We start from the raw sequence: 22,760 nt of genomic DNA, 5'->3' as shown, positions 1-22,760 counted from the left end.
AGAAACCCCTATTTTAACACTAAAAGTCCATTTCATTTGGGGTATTGGGCCAGTTTTTCTGCCAGAATACCAAGGTTTGGCTAGATACACCTAGTGTTAGTGCCTGGAAGAGCTTTGGTCCAAGAGACATCCAACTAATATAAAATACTTGTGCACTTTACACAAGCTCCCTCAGGGAGGCGATGATTTGGCCTGAGTAAATGAATCCCTCTGTCAGACAGAAACCAAACGGCTCTGCCTTATGCAGCCGCAGCTGCAGGAGCAGAAAACCTCCAGCTGAAGCTCGTGTCCTGGGAGAGACCATAGTTTTCAGTCATTCTCCAACACTAGCAAGAGACATCACATTTGTCCCACCCCAGCAGCACCCTCCCCACTGAGGTTTGCCCTTAGGTGAAACAATAAGCCCCTCTCACATTTTCAGGTGATTTGCTCGATTTTTGAATGCATGATGTTTTGTCTTTTTCATTGTGGTGACAGCACAGCTTACTAGGTGACACACATTGCTGTTTGTCTGCAGTGGTGTCTCTTACATGTTGCTTTAATGATGGCTCATAAAGGCAGAGAGCTGCAAGACATTTGGCTAAAGGCAGAGGAATGAAGATGGAAGATACAGTATGAAAAGGGTGACATATGTGAACGCATAAAAAGGTACATGAAGGCAGAGGGATCGATTCTGGGGAAAAAAAATCATTATCTTTCCTCCCCCTTTCCATTCCCAAATATGAATTACATGTAACTCTGCTTAATGCAATCCTTATTTCTTTTCATTTTGTTCCCCTGTGGAGTTTTCTACCACTCAAGAGCTGAGCAGAGTTAAGTCACAACAGATCACTTGTCAGGACTGGATTCTCTATGTCCACCTGTGATTTAATCCATTACCATCTGAGACTTCTTCAGCTTTATTTTCTATTCAGAGTTATCAAGCTGGAGGTTTTGTGAGACTTTTTGCTAACTAGTAATTATGAGAGCTACGACTTTTGACTTTTGCAGAGATTTTTTGTCTAAAAGTGTATGCTAGATAAATTCTTTGGGACTGTGTTTTATGATTTGACTGGCTGCTTTTCCTTCTGCTCTCTCACTACTGAGATACCTTTTATAGCAACCATTATTTTGCTGATCACAGGTAGATGAATATATACCTAGGACACCGTTTCATCAGTTAACATACAATGTCTGAGATACACGTATCTATCATATATAGGACAGCAACTACCCTTGAGATAATCATAGGTGGAAGCAACCTTCCGTGAGGACTCAGAGATAAGGAATGCAATATTGCTTCCAAGGATGGGTTAGCACACACAGTTCTCTGAAAATTCAGTGTTTTCTCTACTCCAGCACAGGGGTAACATGAGGTACTTTCTTTGGCTGTAGAGCAGGCCAGGAATGGAAGAAGAACAGCCTATTCTGCGGGTTCAAGTCCTGGTTTGCATTCTCAGAAGCTATGGAAATTTCGCTGCTGTTCAGTCAGATTTGGATAAGTACCAAAACTTTGCAGAGACTGACTATTCAGAGAAATATTCAAGCTTTTCTTAGTTAGGCCGTTGCTAATCCTAAATATCTATAGGTAGAACAACTCAGAAAATTATAGATATTTTCCCCCAAAATGAAAAGTGAAATTATACAACACGTAGGAAAAATATGTAGGAAACAATATTCTATTCCATTAAAATTTAAATTTTTCACTGAAAAACAAGCAGTAAAAAGAGCTTCCTAAGTTCTGCTTTTGAAAATGGATAGCTGAAAAGGCTATTTTTTTTTTTAACCTGTGAACAATCTTATTAAAAAGAAAAGGTGCAAATAAAACTACTTCATTTTAATATCTTTTTTTTAAAAAAATAAACCACAGCTTCTGAGAACTACGGGAGACTTTTCTGTTATAAGCCCAGAAAAGCTCTGTTCAACTTCAAAGCAGAGCTTTATGGTGTGTAGCTGAGAGTTCCAACACTCAGCATTTTGGCACTCTCACATGCCTTCTGTTTTGTTTACAAAAAAGCTGAGTGTGGTTGACAACCTACCCAAACAAACTGCCTGGCACCCCAGGAGACACCTCCATACCACCTAGCTCCAGCAGCTAGTTGAGACAGCAATTGCCGAGGCAGCTGAAGGAGGGACGCCCTTCCTCCTCCCGCCAGCTCCAGTGCGCCCTCAGAGCAGAGTGACAGCTGCTCTCCCTTTCCCTGGGGCTCAGGTCTCAGATGGACCCATGAGCTGGACTCATCACAGCCCCAGGCAGCAGCGCTGGCCCCCCAGATTGCCAGGATGGGGCAAGATTCTTTCTCTCCCTAGTAGTAGATTTTGAGCTCTGGCCAGCCAGCAAGATGGAGCTTTCAGTGACTGAGCCATTTGTAGATTATGCACTAGCCTAAACATAGTCCAGCTCCCTCTGGTACACGAATTTGTCCTACAAAGCTCTCAGAAATAAAAACCCTTGGTGGCTAAAATCGGCAGATACATCTCCAAATGACGTGACTGATACACTACTCCCACAGGCAGTCCTTTTGAAGGCTGGCTCGTGATGTTATTATACAGCTGCTTTTGGCATAGGTCGTGTGCTTCAGAATGCGCTTCCCAGCACAACTGCAAATGAAATGACTGCTGCAGATGCAGATACTGTGAACAATAACTGATGTCTGCCTGTCTGACATTTTCCTCCTGCAAGATGAACAACATTGAACAGAAAATGACAATAACCAGCCTTAAATTACTTCTCTGATTTCTCCTATCTGTGATCTGGTTTCCCCCCTCTTGTGTTACATGCACACATTACTCCGAAAACTATAGCTTGACTTGTGAAGAAACTCCTAGAAGGCTGGCAATTTTTTGTTGGCTTGGAAGGATTTATGGATTTATCTGTTCCAAGGATGTTCCGTCATTCTCAACTGCTGAAGCTTTGAGTGAGTTATGGCCCCAAGGAGAGTGAAATACAACTATTAATCATTGGCAGCAATGGGATATCCTCTGTGGTCATCATGTGCCATTGTCAGTAGATCACAGAACTGGTGTTGACCTTGAATGGAGAAAAGTAAAGCATAAAGGTCATCTTTATTTCATCTACACAGCAAAAGTTTTGAAAATGGCTTGTCATGAAAACATTAAAGGTCTGCTGCACAAAACCCTTGGGCTGAATGATGCTGGCTTCCCTTACAGACTTTCTGATGATCAAAGTAATAGTAGAGGCACCTTAGAACTAGAGCAGTACTGTAGGAAATGTAGTTAACATGCTAAGCTGACATTAGTTTTATATTCTTCTGTGTTCATGTGGTCCTGTGGCCTTCAGAAAAAGCTACTAAATGTTTTGGGGTTTTTTTCTGTCTTTTTGAGTAGTGATAATAACACACAGAAGTACCTTACAGTCACAGACATGTTTCAGGTGGAAGTCACTGGATACAAAACAAATGACCTATCTCTGAAGATGCCAGAGCTGGCTTTAAATACCTGGGACCACCTTCTTTTTCCTTTTACATATGAAATGTCATAGTCTTTCCATGGTGTCTTTGCATCTCCTTCAATTTCAACCAGCTGTCCTAGGTCTTTTTCTATAAATAAACCCCGGATGCTTGTCTTTATCATGGCCTTGGGCAGATTGCCTGCGGCCACCTGGGCTTTCTTAAGCCTATCTCTCAATCATTTTATGAGGATCCTTTGCTATTTAACCAGTCATCTTGGCCAATTACAGACCATCCGTCACCCATGATGTTATTCTTTTTACTCCAAACATCTGCAATCCCTGCCCTCTTCCCCGAAATATAGAAGCTCATACCATCCTCTGACTCTTCCAAAAGCAAAATTCTCAACTTTAATAATTCACAACAGCTTTAAATAGGACAACTTTGTCTCCAACCTGCATCAAAGTCTGTTGTTTGCTTATTGGTTTGTCTGTATGTCCAGATGTGTAAACCACTCTTTATATTTCTCAGGCTGAAGTGAAGGCTTATACATTCAAACTGTCAATCAGAGTCTTCTGATAAAGTCAGCAGGTTCAGTAAAACTGAACATCTCAATGTACACTAATGCTACAACTATATGCATTAAGATTTCAGTTGCCTTAACTTTTGTGGGTGTGAATATTCATTACTTTAACTGGCAGTCATGTCACAGCAGTTGTATGCTGAATGGATCTTCTTAAGCTGTATCAAAAATGGGTATTACATGGCCTCATCTTCCTTGAGAACTAAGAAGAACCTGTTTAACTGTCATCATAGAAGTCTGTTGAGCTTTCAGTCAGTGCTTGTCTCCAAGTACCAACCCTCCTCTGACAGTCCTGAAAGTCAGGTTGATGGAAACAACTGGTACTGATCATTTCAGAGACTCCTGGTCTAGAACTCTGGTAGGAAAGATCCTACCAAACCTGAAGAAATGTCACAGATGCAGAAAGCACATGGCAGGATCAAAGTCTCTCTCTATTGTTGTTTATTCCCTGGGTAAGCTATTAAGTTACGATCCGTTGTCTCCTATCCTGTTCCTCTGGAATCTTTTAAATGGATTTTATCTCAATAAGATCCAGCTTTCAAGAAACATTTGTACTTGGGAGTAAACTGAGAAAAGGGTATTATGACACTGCACTGGGCTGCAACTGAGAGGAAGAAATATGAAGAAGTATACTTCTTGGTTGTTTGACTGTAGGGATGCTCTTTGCTAACCAGTCCCTTGGACAATTGCGTCCAAGGAGATCTTGGGCACTGCAGACACATCTCTCTGCCTTTCAGCCTGCCTTCTTTGCTGTTAGTCATTATGGAAGAGGTTTGGTCTAGATCTGTCTTTTGGGGTGTATTGTTGTCTGGGATGGCTAGTAGTCACCCGAGTCATTCATCAGTGTCCTCCTCTTTGCTGCTTCTGCTGGTGTTATTGATATGCCTGTGTCAAGGTCTCAAGTACTGCAATGCCAGCAGGGCTGCAGTTGAGAGATTGCAGGAGCAGGTTTCTCTTAAGAAATAATCACAGACCCAGTGCAGTGGCACTGGTTTGGTCAGGTTTAGTGAGCACAAGCACAGCCTTAGAACACTTCTGCTGATACTCACTGAAGGGAGCATTAAGGCGTAGTACCAGAAGTCTCCCTAGGACCACTGTGCTCATCCCTGTGACTCTGATTTAAACCAAGATGAATCCAGCTGATGCATTTGCATCTTTACTGTGTAATTTTTCATGGCTATACTGCCCCATATACTTCCAATTCACCTTTATGTGAGTCATCCTGCACCCACGGCAAAATTTTCTTCGTCCCATCCTTAAAAATGTACCCTCCTGACACCAGCCATCATCAAACTTGCAATCTTTGCTTAGGTAAGGGGTTTGTGTTTCAGTGAGGTTTTCTAGCTAGGTCCACTTCTGTCATGCCTTAGTAAACTTTTGTGTTGGCAACTGCAGTAACTATTGCTCTACCAAGCCTTAAATCTATTTTAGCCAATGCACAGAAGCATTGGAGGAGCCAGCTGTATAGGATTGTCTTATAGCCAAGAATACAGCCAGATGTTCCTTCAACTCAGGGTAGCTGTCTCTTGAGTTTTATAAAGGATTTCCATTAGAGACTATTCTAGTTAGACACTTTTGGATATTGGTTAAAGCATTCAGAAGGCCTCAAAGTATTTGCCTAAACCTGTAGTGAATTCCCGTGTAACAAGGACCCTTTGCTTTCATCCCATGGGTCTCTCTGAAGATGTTCATAGGTTCTTGAGGGAGACAAAACTTGTAACCTGAGAAGATTGCTTTGGGATAAAATACCATGCTGACGTCATCTCTCAAGCTGAAAGCAGCATAGAAATTTGTAACTTTGAAAATCTGTCTTTTCACGTGATTACAGGTTGCTCTCTTCAGAGACAAAAAAAAAAAGTGGCATAATATCAGATGGAAATGATGAACACAGAAAGGAGGGTAACATTCGTACGTTTGCTTTTGCATCTTACACAACTAGTCCCTGGCAGTAGAGAGAATCCAAGTTTGCTGAGCAACACATGAAAGGCCAGTTGTAATGGGAGTGGGCTTTCCTCTCTCGAGGAATCATGAGTGTGTTGGAAAGCAGCATACAGAAAAATGCTGAACATGAGCAGTTTGAGCAAGAAAAAACGATGCCATCTCCTAAATCCTCTGTTGGGGACTGTGTGATAAGTGATCCCTACAGATACACTCCTACAAGATAACTTTTTTTAGGTTGTACCATATGTTCAGGAGCAGCAATCACATTTGTCTTCGTGCTGGAGGGAGGGTGGAGTGATTCATTTCATAGCAAGGTAACAAAAAAAAAAAAAATTCCACATAGCAGTGGATTCAGAAATATGTCTGTGAAAGTTCTGGGACACTTCAGAGAATAAAAAGGCCAGTGTCTGCAGACAAACCCAGAGCACACGTGACAAAAAAAGACCTAAGTGAAATCTGTGTCTGACCACCACGTATTTACACTATGGAGTAAGAAATTACACTTTCGGTTACAAAACCATTTTCGTCCATTTACTTTTTCTGTCTCACTGCAAAAAGTTGCCATCATGGTCATTAAAACCCAACTAATTTTCTGAAACATAGGTATGATGTTTAGTCATGACGGAATAAATTCTTTTCTGCTGCTGAGGTTTTAAAACCAATTAAGCATTCTTCAATATTTCACTGAAATTTAATCAAAGTGAGCCAGAGTTACACCTTCATTAGGTGCACAGCTACATGAATTTAGGACCAGACTCATCTTTGACTTGTGACTTATCGTCAGGCTAATGTGGAAGAGAGAAACACATGCGTTGTGGGGAATGATTTGGCTCTGTCTATAGTTTCTGTTGGCTGTGATAAGTTAATTTTAATCTGCCTACAAGGCACATTAGATAGTAACTTCTCCAAGTTATGTAAAAGGCAGCAGCTCATAGAACTTTTCTGCAGTGCCACAGCTATCTCCACTTCTTCCCTGAATGCAGCACTTTCAAACCACCAATTAATCATTTGTGGCAATGTCACGGTAAGGCCAGTATTTCCCAAGTCAGGTCTTGGAAAAAGATTTGCACTGAACGTGGGGGGATACTACAAATGCACACCTGCAAAGATGGTGTGTACCTGGCCAGCAAAGGCCTACACCCTAAATGTCTTTTCTGAAAGCAATCCTGAACCTTAAAGTGGATAAAAAGCCCTTCAGGTTCTTGGACACAGGATTTCTCTTACCTTTATGATCTGCTGCAAAAGGCATAAGGAACGAAACAGGGCTGTGTTCTGCTTGAGATGTCTCCAGGGACTGTGGAAGCAAAGGCAGCCCTCCAGCAGACTTTAACGACAAAAGACAGCTCTTGTTAGACCATTCCAAATTTGGTTCTTTTGCTACATCTTTTGGGGGAAATGCAGGGATTCCTCTTCCAGACACTTGGGTACAGGCCGTGTCCTCCCCTTCTGCTTAGTCAGAGTTGCTGTTCAGCAGGTTTGCAGCTTCGTTTCTTCTGCTGGTGACTCTCCTCCTCCTGTCGTTTTGGTGAGGCAGAGGAACAAGGAAGGAAAGCAAACTTAGAAATGGAAATGCTTTCACTCCGAAGCTGGCTGACTTCCCCAGCAAGAAAGTAGGAAAGGTCATCTCATCAGTCAAGGTGCTCAAGTCTGGCCCTCATTCTCTCCCCAAGCAAAAAGACAGCCGCTGTGCCTTGCTGAAGTCCTGCCGCAGACTGATGGTAGTGCTTACCCAAATTTCACACGCCACATGGACAGCACTGTCTTGGCACAACCTACAGAGGACACTCAATCATCATTTAGAGGAGCGACCTTGGAGCCCAGCAGCTGTGTATCAAGCGGTGCAGAGGCAAGTTTAGGGCACCTTCTAACCCAGCCCACCGCAGAGACGCCACAATGAGCAGTTCTGCTAGCGGAGCACAGCTTCGCCGTACTTCATATGGAAGTAAAGTTCTTGTCTGCTTTATTCCCTTGCTCATACGCTCTGAGCTGCACTCCAGTACTTCTTGTGTGATCATTTATTGAGGAAAGAAAGGAGAATGCTTTACTGAGGGCAACTGATTTTGTTCTTTCTTGACTGCAAATGTAAGGAACTCTCCCAGGCCATGTAGTAGTTAAGGAGCCACATGCTTAAGTTTCCTCTGAAGGATTACATTCGTTATCAGAAATGTTGAGATAAATGCCCTATTGATAGTACTCATGATAAGTATATGTATGGGAAAACAGAGTCATAGAACTAATGTGCCCTAGAATGCAGTGCTGGCTGCGCTCTTCAAGAAGCCTGGAATCTTGTATTTCTATGTAATGATTTTTTTAAAGTATTTATTTTACCCTCCTTTCTAGGAATGATACAGTCTGGCATTTTAACCCTTAGTCTTTTCAGAGGGGTCGCACTGAGGTTTAGATGCTGCTTGATGTTGTGGATCAACGTGCAGTTCATCTGTTTTGCTCCTAAACATCAATGAACATTTGGCAAATTTCTGCCATTGCTCATTTTGACAGGATGGGGACAGCATTCCCCTGTCTGACAGTAGAAATGACGAGTGATTCTGTATTCTCCAAGCAGGCGAAAATTGTGGGTTTAATATTATTGTATATTTGATTTGCACTTTATTCCATGCTCTCCTTTTTTTAGCTCTCAGGGTCATTTTTGCATGTCCTACGTACTTATGCTGTCTGGAGTTACAGCAGGAAATCTTAGAGAAGATTTTACAGAGTGAAGAAGAGAGAGTTTTGCAGGTTTTGCACTTAAAACTTTGCAAAGCAGAGAAATTTGCCAGTCCCTTCCTTCATTACTCACTGCTTTGAAAGTTTTTCAAGCAAAGATAAAGAAAAACCCATTCTTTCATTTCACTTTCAACTGCACAGGGCACTCTTACACACATGAATCCACAGTATTTATAGAATTTTTCAATGAAATTATTCACAAGCTGTTTTCCATTGTCTCAAATGGCCTCATAAAGATGCCTATAACATGTAGAAGCTTTTGTTCTGCTGGTGGACAATGAAATATCCACGACTGCAGATACCTTCAGGTATGATGACTAATAATTAATCATGGTAAAGAAGCAATAAACCTAGCAGATCTAGATGTAGCTGTATCAACAGACTGATGGCACATCCAGCTTTTGTTGTGGTTGGTTTTCATGTGAAAGCTGATTAACTTGCTGATCAACTGCTCATTGTCTGAGTCTATTTGATCCTAACACCACATTCAGCAAAACTGTGTAACTTAAGCGGTAAGTGGGTAAATCTCAGGAGCTGGGTAGAACTTCAGTCAATTTGAAACATGAGAAGAAATTCTAGTCACTTCTTAAAGTCACATCATCAAACCTAAACAGATCAGTTGTGGTTCTCTGAAATAAAAAGCAGACACCAAATTTGAGCAGTCTTGTAATTGTAAACTCATTCAATTAGTAACCTTACTTAAAGGCAGGATTTAATTCCTTTCCAAGTACTTAAACCTTCTGTGTACTTTCCACGAGTGAGAAGTAACATGAGGAGGGCTGAATACATATTTGCGAAGTATATGGCTAGTGCCTGGAAGAAGAAAATCCAGTAAGCAATGCTCATGCTTTCCTGTTTGCAATGGGTTCACTGTTGGGATGCACAGCCTGGGATTTGGACGGCTTACATTCAGTTTTTAGGTCATGCCATTTGCCTGATTTATGGCAGCTTCCTTCAGCTTTCTGGGTCTCATTTGTAGCATGCAAGGAAGTAGTAGACTGCTTTTTAGTACGCTTTGTTCATATACTAGAAATCTGTGGCACTTGCCGGGATCCCTTAGCAGAGAAACATATGTCTAGGCGATGATACCACGCTACTATTGGAATCGAGCATTGACTTTTCCTTTTCTCCCTCCTGGGGTCATTATAAATTAAAACTTGTTTTCTTAGCGGATGGGGTTTACCTTCCTTTTCAGTAATGTATTTGGCACTCTTCACACAGTATGGTTTCAGTCCAGGCTTGGCTTTGAAAGAAGCAGGGTGTCTCTGGTTGCTGAGAAATGCTTTTATCTAATTTTGGTACCACAAACTGAAAGGATGGAACTGTGTTCTGGCGTTTTGCAGAGCATTCTGAAATTCACTGCCCCCATGTCTTACCAGTCTATGCAGTCCTTCTAGCCTTCCTTTTCCTTCTCCTTTGCTTTATATGCAATACCCAGAAAGTGGCAAAATGTCAAATCTCTTCTTTAGGAAACGCCTTTGTTATGTATTTATGCTGCTTCTTTTGCCCCCCTGCTTCCTTCCACCCACCCCAGGAGACAATGCTTTTCATTTTTAGTGTTTTTTGCACCCCACGTTCTCATTCTGCAACTGAAAAAAACAATTTTCCCCCCAATGTTATTGCAAACATCACCCTGAATCATCCTGGTTCTCTTTGTGCATTGTTGTGCCTGTTTCACAAAGACTGTTGTTGCAAAAGTTTCTCTCTTAATTCAGAAACTAAAAGTTTGATGGTTGATACTAAAAGCTTATTACTGAAACTTTCCCTTACAGTTTTTCAGTAAGTTTTCTTAATTTACAGGAAGTAAGCAATTCTACTGTATCCATTTTAGATAGTGGAAGTTATTTCCAATAATTTTCCATATTATTGGATCCTCAATCTTAGTTTTCCTGCTTGATTTTCAACCTACCTGTGATGGTAAAAATCTCTCCAAATAAACCCCTTTTCATGTTTTTCAGTTGTGGCTATGTTCTTCTCTAAATATAGGTGTACTCTGACTGTATCTTTGGTGAGTTGATCTTTCTTTAGCTCATTTTTTGAAAACTGGAAAACGCCATTCTCCCTTCCTTCACTGGGAATTAAACTTATTTCATCATTTCATGATAAGACAGATGCTTGAGGTTCTGGTAGATAACCATTCCTGATCTCCTGAGACTGTTCATAACAAGTTCAGTCCCTGAGGTGGGAGAACACTTACATGATATATGAACAAATTTTTTAATAGTGCATAAATTGTGTCTTAAACTGATGTTGAAGCATTTTTCTATACAGACTGATATATCAGTGTATACACAGTTTCTATGGTAGTGAGATCTCTGATTCATTTGATAAGACTCTTTTGGCTGGAATAGTTAGAATTGTCCTGTCAGCTGTTAGCTGGCACCACACTTCCCTCACCAGTGCACAAAGATTTTGTGACAGAAGAGCCTGAAACAGCATCCTGGACTTTGCTTTGACCAGTCAGTTACAAAACACAGGCGAACATAACTTCAAGCGGTGCCTGGAGTTTTTGGCATTCCAGCACAACCTTCTGGAGATAAAATTAACCTCTGTGGTAGGACACAGAGTTTCTGCAGGACACGAGTCACAATCTAGCATAAGTGCTCTGCATAGTAAGCATGAATAAAATTGCTAGTAAGTCACTGAAGATCCTTCTCTTCACCTCAGCTCACTCAAGCTCTTACAGAAAAAGGGGATGGGCAGCTGTTAACCACTACAGGATCCCAGTCAGCTCTATTTGATCCTGTCATTATAATTTGCACAGATTTCACTGCCTGGAAATAAGTGGAAAGCCCCACTTGTAACTCTCCAGAAAAGGACGGCATATAGCTGAATCTCACAGCTGTGTTCTGCCAGGAAAACAGCAGAATCTCTTTTGCAAATTAATTTCCTCTGAACTCCTAAATGTGCTCATTACTTCTAATGTTTCTTCACTTCTGGGAACCTCTGTTGGTTTGGTAGGATGACCTTTTCTGGTGTAACTGTCCAACTCTGCATAAAAGAGTTCGAAATTACCCGAGTCAGAGAAAACAAGCATGAAACTTCAGGCAAGTGTATGGGCCATTAAAAAAGTGTCCCAGGTCCCACACTCTGCTTGATGACCTGAGCATACCTTTCACGGATAACTTTCATCTCTTCTCATCTTTAGAAAGGGGGTAGTTGTAAAGGGTTATTGCGACTATCAGTAAAACAACTTACAGAGTTTAGGTGTTTTTTGATTAACCTCAAATTTACTGCCTGGCTTTTTGAAACATTGCCGTGAATTAGAATAGCTTTCTAACTCTGCATTAGCGTGATGCAGGGTGAATTTACCAGTGTGGCTACGCATTGTTTCCATAAATACTTCAGATTCACATTTGCTAACAGAAATATTGTGTGGGCTTTCAATTACTCTGTTAATGAGCTTAAACATGTTTTAGTTGGATTTGAATTAGTGTGAGGATTTTTTTCTGAGGCAGTTGGTATCTCATATACATTGAGGTGAAAGGCATTGTGTGTGTAGCTGAATAGTTTGGGTGCGACTGGATTTGTATTTTGTGCTCCCAAATGTCCCTAGGGTATGTCTGCATCCCCTTTAAATATCAAATTTAATCATCAGGGCACTAAATGCCGGCTGCTGTCATGGCCAAGTGAAAGAAAAGATAGCATAGATCAGGAAGCTTTAAAGTCTGACTTTGTGTTGTCACACCAACATTAACCAAAACGAGGTTGCCCCGGCGCTGTAGCTTGCACCTGGACAGCTGAGCTGAGCACCTTCACTGATTCAGGGCATTACAAAATGGTTCTGGTGGTCTTCAGTCATCCAGAAGTGCCTCACCTGTTCTGCCTGCCTGTGGCCCCCTATTGCCCCCTATTGCTTCTGCTTGGGAATAAGAGAGAGGGGAACATTTCCTCCTAGAGCAATGGCTAAGGGAGGGGAGCAGAATACTTTGAACCACGGTTCCCCTTTCTCAGCCTTGTGCAGGGATGTCCCCTAGAAGCCTACACTTTGTTCTGACACCTGCTGAATGATTTCAGTGCATCCCCAGCGGACACCGTTCAGCAGCCTATCAGGTATCACCAGAAATTTATATTCTCTGAGCTAGTAGCTTAATGTTTGGGTTTGTTGTTTTTTTTTTTTTTTACTTTCCCCTGTAGCACAGGGGATATATTCATTATCAGTATCTCCCTGGCTCACCATCTTGTGACAGACATATCAATTGCTTTTGGCTCTGTCTTCTTTTCCCCACCTCCCATCCCACTTTTCCAAACGAGCAGAAAAGAGCATAAGCAAATCAGGAAATAATAATGAAATACTGTGTGTTTCATTTGACAAGACAGATTCTCTGAAGGGCAGCTGGATGCATGAGTGATGAGGAGACAAGTTTCAGAAGAGCAGGAAGGGATTTGTGTTTAATAATAAATGTTCCACCTGAAGGCAAAATTATGATTGTGTGTCATAAATCCCCCCAAAACTAATAAAATAAAAAATGCAGGAAATTATTCATGCTGGGTTGAGTTAGTGTTTACTGAACAAGTCTGGCTACCTCCTGGTATTACCTGACATTTCCTTACGTTGATGTGACTGACAGAGGAATTACGCCCTGTTGCTAATATTAACAACTATCTTTCTTCCCAGGACAGCAGAAATGCAACTATCATTTTTTCAAGATGCAGGTCACAGTAGGTCTCTGTCTTTCTCAGGTTCTTAGATTAAAAAAATCTTGAATCAGGACCAAAAGGCTATGAGATCTCACACAACAATGTACTCGGCACTTTGTTTTTTGACTCTTGAGGCTTTAGGATGATATGAAGGTATATATTCATGGGCTTTTTTTGAAATTTGAAGGGTCAGAAATTAATCTCCCCTGTTATCTTAATTTTTAGTAACATTTTAGATTCTACTTTCACTCCATGACTGCAGAAACCAGCTTTTTCTAGGATAAAAATACTGCAAAGAATGACACCAGTATACACCTCAAAATGTTCAAGGAAATTACAAAAGTTGGCATCAGAGAAGAATCCAAGTATGCAGTCCAAATTTGTCAATTATTTGCTCTTGCTCCGAGGCAATACATCACGTGTGACATTTTCACTTCAATTTAGATCCTTCTAGTCTTCCTCTGATCTTTTTTGCCCTTTTCTCCAGCCTTCTTAATAGCTGTCCAACATCTGAACTCTTTCCACTGAGTCACTCGCTGTCTTTCTCATTGTCCTGGTTTTGCTGAAAGGTTGTCACCTATGTTTGATTGTAATCAACCATATACTGAGCTGGTTTTGTGATCTTGGTCCCCATTCAGTGGCTACCTGGACTTCTTCCATCATTTTGGCGGTAGCCATGTGCCTGATAGGGCTCTGCCAATGGCTGTTTTGAACCTGTTTGTCTTTCTATCGTTTTCTGTTGCTCTGACACTGCCAGAGCCGACAACATTCTTTATCCTCTTCTGTTCTTGCACCCTCTCTTACTTCAGCCTTCTCTTCCTTCTTCTTTCCTTACCTGTCCTCAATGAAATAACACCTCATCACTATCTTTGTCTCATAAGAAGCAAGATCTGTGTGCCATTGAGCTACGTCCACCAGGCTTTAAAGGATACTTTATGTGGTCCTTCTTCAGGCAGTGAACTCCATCTTCTGGTTATGCACTCTTTTTACATGTTCTTTAGCCATTCTTTTTCCCAGTATGTCACTGTTGATACGTTCCCTCTCCCCTTTCTCTACCATCCTACTTTAATCCCAGTGGCATTGACACTGCACTTGAAAAGCAGGACTCTGTCAGACCCTTCTGCAATACTTTAAAGGAGTATTAGAAGGAATCGTCTTTGGTTTAGAATTGCCTGGAATGAAAGATTTAAAAAAACTTAGTGACAAAATAAATGAACACTTTTAGCTTGAGATTTTCACTGAAAAATGAAAATTGGTCAGATTCTGATGTTAAATATTTCTGAATCAATTTCTAATTCTAAATCAGGGTAATATTTTGCACTTATGTGTGCAACTTTGTGCAAGAAGAAGTTGAAGAACAGCAATGTACATTGAGATTGATGTTTTCACACTAAGGCATTGCTACACAGGAAAGTTGGTGTGCTAACAACTAACTGGAATATGATTTCACAGAACACTAGCTCTTTCACCTTGGTACCCCTCTTCCCCTCCCTTTTCCCCTCTTCGTTACAAACTATAGTGCACAGTGACAAGGTTTAGCACTACTGTTTAGCAGTTGCTTCATAAGTCGTGCATAGGCTGCAGCTGCACTGGTAAGTTAATGAGGGCCCAGAAACATTCCCACGCCCCAGAACCCCGTCATCTATCCTGCTAATGTCTTGGTAAGATTCCTTGCATGCTTTTTCCAGCATGGTTCAGGAGCTGGTATTCCAAGGGCTATTTTTGATATACAGCTTTCTGAAGTCACTCTAGAAGAAAAGAGAATTTACCAGCAGAGATACGGACCATTTCCTACGAGGTGCCTGCCCTGGGACACAGCATATAGACACAAAATCTTACAGGAGGAGTTTGGGTTGAGCAGCTTAGGTGCAGAAAATTCACACCCAAGGAATTAGACTTTCCCCCCCCCCCCCCCCCCCAGATACAAGCATTTAATAAATTAGCATGACTTTCCATTTTAAACTCTTAGCATTCACTTCAAAAGGAGAAATCATATTGCACTGTAGATAGTATATACCCTTGATAATACAAAAAAAAAAGGGCCATGAGAAAAGCAACATAATCTAGCAGGTCATTATAAAACTGAGTCTTGGGAGTTGCAAGTGCCTTCCCAGAGGAAGTGCCTTGACAGCTCGCTGCAAGTTCTGTGATTAAAGCAGTTTCATCTAGCTAAAACTAGATGGTATCATACCCCTCTTGCGATGGAGAAGAGGAACAGAATTGCCTAGCCAATTAGCCTAATCTGTCTTTTCTCTAATTTGTCTGTTTTGCATAACCACAGTATTAACCAGCAGTTCACCTCTGCTAATCCCCAGCGCTACAAAGAAGAAAAGAACCCGTTTGTATATTACAGTGTAATCATAATATCTACTAATTTCCTTCCATACAATGCAGGTCTCTCTTGAACGGAGATTGCTGGCATTATCCCCGCTTTATAAATGAGGAGGCTCACAGAAGCCGAACGATTTCTCAGGAACTGAGAGTTACTGATAAAGTAGAGCCTGATATCAGTGTAACTGATAGAGAACAAAACTCAGGTATCCTAAATTCTCAGCACAGTTCCCTCCTTGCAAGCTTCAGTGCTCACTTGCATCTGGGATTACAAGTGAAGTCTGCAGCAAACCTCTTCCTCCTGCATTTCTAAGTAATTAATTTTCTAAATTTCTTAGTATCACCACACACTGAAGTGAATAATTACAAAATCGCTTGCTTTCTGTATGTTGTGTCTACAAGGACATAACAAGGACTTTTTAGTGGCATTGGTAAGAAAATAAGGCTGTCTTCAAAGCAGGATGCCAGCACTATCCTTCCTTTTTTTAAAAAGGGTCTCATGGTCTCCTTATGGTGCTTTGACAAAATGAGACTTAAATGCCCATGGATTGAAGGGAATGTATTGTTTGCAAAAGCCCTGCAAACTTTCATCTCAGCTTCATAGCTCTTCACACGTAAATTCTCATAGGAGCATCTGCCTATTGCTGTTCTATTTCAGACGCTTATGCCATGCCCAAATTCTGGCCATAGGCCTCCTCCTCTTCCAAAAAGTGATGCTATTGTGCCAAAGGGTGAGAGAAGAGGGCTTTTTTGTAAATTAAGAGGACTCCTATGCTCATTTCATTCCTCAGAGGCAAGATTTTCAGAGAGATCAGAACCATGTTCTTATATGAATAGTTTTTCTTGGAGTATTTTGACCTTCAGATAGGATTTACAATCTAGCTTAAGAAACAGGTAAGAAAATGCTGGCACCAAAGTGGAGGAGATCTGCCTGCTCCTCCTACCCCAAGGAAAATAAACCAGAGGAGAAAGACACAAATTACTGTATCTTATGTGTGTGGACGGTGAAATTTCCGTAGTGAGATTTTCAAATTTCCTGTTGTCCTAGCTAGGGCTACGTTTACACTTACACCGTTAACATGCTTGAGTATTTGTTTTCCCAGTCCTCACTGCTCCTGGGCTCCTTAAACTGTACACATTAAAACCTATCATAACCTACCATTAGTTTAAAAATAAGTAAGTGTTTTGCTAGTTGATCTCCTCTTGCAGTTAGTCAGCTGCTACTTTTTTTTTTCCCTAAAGAAAGGCTAGTATCAAATTTAGATCTCTATTCCTCCCCTGTGATAAGAAGCATCTCTGCAAGATCACACTGTCCTGAAAAGCAGGTGGACAACATCAGGCTCCTTGCCTCAAGATACTGCTGCAATTAAATATGTTTGCTATCTGAGGGCGAACAAATGACCACTAGGATCTGCGTTTCAAAAGCTAGGAGCTTTCAAAAGCTGTTGTTGATCTCCGATGAACAAGGCTGTGGTTTCTTGCTACCTGAAACCAATTTTATGTGTTTAGCTGATGAGTCAACCGAACAAAGCCTTGCAAGATCTCTGCCTAGACACAGTTTTACTGACCCCTTTCAGTTTTGTGGCAGGTCCTAGCTATTGAGTCCCCATGGCAGGGTGCAGTGGCCCGTGATTAATGGTCCTAGGTGTACAGAGCAGCCATGAAGAGGCTGCCCCTGTTAAGCAGCAAAGCAAAGATTAAAGTGGCATCTTGCAGCTACCCGTCTTGGAGACGATCAGAGAGTCATCAATACCCCAGAATGAAAATGTATCTGCATTGATTTTAGGTGTGGGGAAAATTAAGAGATGTCATCCATCACAGCTGACTGGCAGTATGTTTGGGGAGGGTGAGCTAAAACATGGAGGAATGCCAAAATACTCTTATAATTTGGCAACTTCATGAAAGCAAGATCGTCCTCCCTGCAAGCTAGAAAACTGAGTCTGAGATTAATTACTTAACTCCTAGTACTCTTGAACTTGGTGCTTATTCCTATGCTCAGCTGTTCTTTAACAATAGCATTAATTTGGATATTTTACAAGAACTTTTGAAGTTTATTTACGGAAGCATCCAAAATTCTTCATTTTAGATGTTTATGGAGAGTTGATTGCTTTTTCCGTAATTGGGATTGCAACTGTGATCTTTTATAAAGCTATTATTAGTCCCAATATTATCACAGCTGTAGCTTCCAGGACTGATTGAGTTTAGAAATGACTGTTTCTTTTAAGGGCTAAGGAGCTTTTAGGGCAAGTTTCAACACAGTTAACCTGGCCAAGCTTTAGGACTGGCTACAGCCTCACTGCTGCACATTTAACAGCGGACTGGCTTTACATTTCATGCCACTATCACTACCTGCCAGTCCTTGAAATATTCCAGGCAGTTACACTTCCTTGGAAGCTTGTGTGTAATTGTATTTGAAGAAAACATGTTGTAAATGATTGAAGTTACCAGTGTTCACTCTATATAAATTAGCATAGAGTGTTAGGCTGAAAGACTGTTTTCTATATGCATAAGATACACACAAAGCTATAGGCTGTGTAAACCCAGTTGTTTGCTGTTCGCTTGGAGAGAATATAAAGGTCTGTCTGTGTTTCAGCAGTGCAGAGCAAAAGGGACCGCTCTAACAGATGGTGCTATAGCTCTGTTTTTCGAGAGTTATGACCCAAGTTCAAGACTCAGTTTATAAGTCTGACTATTCTCTCTGCTAACAGTGCTACTTGTTTGTAATGAGGTTTCGCAGTGAAATATTTTTTGAATGACTTGCACACTGCAGTATTTTTTTAAGCACGTGGCTGGGAGTGGTGGTAGGAAGTGGAATATAGCACTAGGTGATACCGAAGGAGGTATGAAGCACTTGGTGAAACTGTTCAAAGAGTTTGAAGATCATATGTTTGAAGATCAATAGAGTTTTGTTATTCCATGTATCATCCTTGGTGTGTGCATATGAAATTCCTGGAACAAATCAAAAGAGTATAGGCATTGCCTCAGCTGCTGTGGCCAGTGGTGGGTCCAGGGAGAGGAGAACAATTAGAAATAACTTGAGGTCAACCATTTTGATTATTAGAAACCATTTTAGCAAATGTCTCTGGAGTTTTCCAGGAGGGCTGCTTTATGACCTCTCAGCTCATTCTGAATAGCTCATCTATGCCTGTGCAAAACATCCCCATTAGGGTGATAAATGTGCCAAGAATCTCAAATATATGATTGAGTAAACCTGCCAGGTGATGTTTATATTCCAGATGTCTCTTACCACTATTTCTTTTCCTTACAGAATTTTTGTGTGTGTTTGTTTGCTTTTTAAAAAGGAGCCACATCCTCGCCTGTGGCCAGACTGGAGGGTTGTGTAAGTGGTGTGAATGCATAAACGCAAAGATGTTCAGAAGCTCATCTTTGCAGTGCCTTGACGTTGCTGCTTCTCTGTGCAGGCCTGTTCCTTCCCACTGCACAGGAGAGCCTCTGTAGAGCTGCAATTTGTGCTAGCTGGGATGAATATCTGAGGCTAAGAGAGCCTGGCGCTCCCACAAGGAGTACGCTTTTTTCCTCTGGTCAGGCCTTACCGTCCCAGTTACAGTCACACCAGCTTGCCGTGTGGTGTAAGTGCCCGTAGGGCTCCCTCGTTGCTGGTGCTAAAGATCTGCAGCTCAAAGTCTGAATGGGCCGTTTCTAATTTCAGCTTTTTTCTCTCACTCCAGCCTGTTATATGGGAATAAAGAGAAACATGCATGGGGCATCTCTTTGGTTTTATTCTTGGCTACCCACCAGGCACTGAATCTGGGATTCTCCACTGTATTCCACTAATATGCTGCAATTTTCACCAGTTTGAAGTGGGGGTAGACCATGTTCATTCCCATCTGCTAATTTTGAATGCTAGCGATGCTCTGATATTGCATGAGTTCAAACGACTGCTTAAGATTTGTGGCAGCAAAGAATAATATCCATAAATGACCAAACTTGGAGCACAGCTTAGGCCGAGCTATTTGGTTTTTGAAAATGGATTCATATTTGAGTATAATTTTTTATTTTAAAGAAACTTTCTTGTTTCCACCCCTGCATCTTCCTACCTCTCCTCACACTTCCAAAGCACATACTGCCAATGCCAGTATTCCTTTTTCACTCACACAGAAGAAGGTGGTTTCAGCGAGAAATTTCTGGCAAAGAAGATGATAGCTGCATTTCTAGGAAATATTTTTCACAGCGGGGAGTAGGAGGCTGGGGGAAGTAGGTGGCAGAGTGGAGAAAGAGAGAGAAGTGGTTGCCTGCCTTGCATTCTCAGGGAATGAGAAAACTAAATGTAGCCCCTTGTCTTCGCAAGGTAAGCAACCTGCTGATGTTAGATAATAAATGTTCAGGCACCTGTGAGGTGATGTGACAACTGCCAGGTTCAGACTCAGCGAGTGCAAGGGTCATTAGCACACTCAGAAAAAACGGCTCTTTGTAGACATGTATTTGTATTCTGAGTTATTTGTTCGGGTTTGAATATATTCAAGATTAGGACAGACACAAATGAGGAGGAAAAAAAACGAAACTAGTTTGGTCTGCTTTTTCTTATTCTTTTTACTGCACATTCGAGAGATGGCCCTCAAAACTTGTGTGTTGCTGAATGCTGGGACGTGGGACCCACAGGCGCTGGGAAGCTTGAATGCTTGTTTGAATTTTATGGCTCTGACTCCTCTCTGCCAGTGCCCAGAACGGTAAACACCACACTGATCTTATGTCTGTTCTCATGTCTGTTCTCCGCTCTTTTCCCATAGTATCAAGAATAACCAATTTTTTTCTCTTTTTTTTTTTTCCTTTTTTTAAAGGATGATTCCAGCTACAAACAAAGCCTTTGTTGTAAACAACCTTGTTTCTGGGACAGGCTATGACCTCTGTGTCCTGGCAATGTGGGATGACACAGCCACGACCCTTACTGCCACCAATATCGTAGGATGCGCCCAGTTCTTCACCAAAGAAGACTACCCTCAGTGCCAGTCGATGCACAGCCAGTTCCTGGGTGGGACCATGATTCTGATAATTGGAGGCATCATCGTGGTGACTCTGTTGGTATTCATTGTAATACTCATGGTCCGTTACAAGGTCTGCAACAATTCCCAGGGGAAGATGTCTAACGTCAGCAATGTCTACTCACAGACAAATGGAGCACAACCAGTTCAGAATGGAGTCTTGCCCCAAGTCAACCCCAAAGTGGTCGTGAGAAATGAACTTATGGAATTTAACTGTCAGTCTGCGCGGAGCAGCATCTCCTCTTCCTCCAGCTCTGCAAATAGCCGTGACTGTGATGACTATAGCCTCCAAAGTGAACAGGGCACATTGTCCAGTAAGTGGAGGCCTCCTTCCAGGTCAAAACACAATATTGACCGGCTAATGGGAGCTTTTGCCTCCCTGGAACTGAAATGTCAGAAAAAGGAGGAGATGACAGACTCCAGAACTTCCACAGTGGCCCGCCACTCGGACAAAGAGCCACTGCTTGGCCAGCCGGAGTCCAAATTTCGCAGCCTCCTCATGTTGCCTCTGGAGGGCAAAACTAAACGTAGCCATTCTTTTGACATGGGGGACTTTGCCACATCTCAGTGTTGCACCTACCCAAAAAAGATAACGAACATTTGGACAAAGAGGAGCCTCTCGGTGAACGGCATGCTTTTGCAGTATGAAGACAATGACCTAACAGGGGCGAAAGGGACTTTCGGGAGCTCAGAGTGGGTAATGGAAAGCACAGTGTAAATACCAGTGTCTCCCCGCTCCTTTTCTCCCCTCATGTGTTATAAAGCGTGGTTTGCTGCAGGGCCATGCATTTGGAAAGAGAGGGGAGGAAACATTTTCAGTTGTACTGGCCAAAAAGATAGGTAAACAGATAAGTAACAGGGATAATAAAAGAGAAAGAAGGTCATGAAATGTGAATAAGCACGTACGGCGTCATTCTTGTCTGGCTCCAACCGAAACATGCGTGAATGTTTCAAGGAATTTGCTAGTTGTATTCAGCGTTTCTTTCCAAAAGTTACTCGGACTCTTGGTGAACCATCACACAAGATTAAACAAGAAGGATGAAAAGGGGTTTAACAGCACAAATTTAATTTTACAGTTTTTTTGGTTTTTTTTGTTTTTGTTTTTGTTTTGTTTTTTTTAAAAAGGGCACCTCTTTCTTTTCTTTTAACCACAGAAATACACTTCTGTGGATATAAGACTGGTGCTAGGATATATCTGGTTGTCATTGTAAGCGACTTTCTCAGAAGTGCAGACGGGGCATCCACAAGGACAGATCAGAGCAAATTGTTCAGCATAATCTCGCGGGGTTAACTGTGACATCTGGGAAAACAATGCTTGTTCTTTAGTGGGCTTTTGGTTGGGATTTAATGATTCCTGTTGTGTTTTGCCTTGTTACTGCTTTTGAGTTATTTTTTCACCACCGCAGAAATTATGTTTCCATGCATTTTTTCTTTCTATTTTCAATCTCATCAAATCCCCCAGCTGAAAAGAAGAATATGTACAAAGGTCAAAATTCTGATGTACTCTATAATCCACATCCAATACCTCCCCTTTGTGTCCTAGGAAAAATTACATAAGGGGGATAATAAATTAAAAAAAAAATCAAGCTCTTTCTTCCATCTTCTTCACAGTCTCTGCTTGTCAATGCTCAAGGCAGATTGCAGCAGCTATTGATATCCGTAGGGGTGTTTCTATCGAAGATGGGAAAAATAGTAATCAAGATTTCCTATTAAAGGATAAAGAAAGGGAAAACAAAAGTAGCTCCCACGAACTCACCACATTATGAATACAAATGGCTTCTAGCAAAGGTCACGCTGTCCCTCTTTTCAACTGACAAAGAAAACACAGACTTTCACCCTATTGTGACAAAAGCTTTTTTGTTTGTACAGTCACCACGACACGGCTTGACTGTATCTGTAGCATCACAGGAAACGTCTTTCTGGATTTCAGGGGGCTGGGTATGTTCCCAGTTAGCCACGGAAACAGAGTTAAACTCGAGTGTCTCAGAGCAGGGGGTTTCCCACACGTCCCCTGCATTACAGATAGCCCTTCCCCAGTCCCCAGTGCATCCCTGCCCTGCTGCCTCTCTCCCTCACTAAGGTACCTGCTAAGGAAGAACAGGAGCTCTTTAGGGCTTGTAAACTGAACCTCAAATGCGTTTTTGGGGAGAA

The 22,760-nt window shown here is 41.6% G+C and overlaps 1 protein-coding gene across 1 annotated transcript in view; it reads left to right on the top strand.

Moving 5' to 3' along the window:
- The window catches only part of LRFN2 (leucine rich repeat and fibronectin type III domain containing 2), a 39,301-nt gene extending 17,974 nt beyond the window's left edge, over window positions 1–21,327 (top strand). The window contains exon 2 of the mRNA XM_009961426.2: window positions 20,409–21,327. Within this exon, the coding sequence (XP_009959728.1) occupies window positions 20,409–21,327 (919 nt within the window). The remainder of the gene's footprint in view (window positions 1–20,408) is intronic.
- The last annotated feature ends 1,433 nt before the right edge of the window (window positions 21,328–22,760 follow it).

This window comes from Leptosomus discolor, chromosome 2 (genome assembly GCF_034619465.1).
Source record: "Leptosomus discolor isolate bLepDis1 chromosome 2, bLepDis1.hap2, whole genome shotgun sequence".
NCBI lineage: Eukaryota > Metazoa > Chordata > Aves > Leptosomiformes > Leptosomidae > Leptosomus > Leptosomus discolor.
This window is presented reverse-complemented; position numbering and strand designations above follow the sequence as displayed.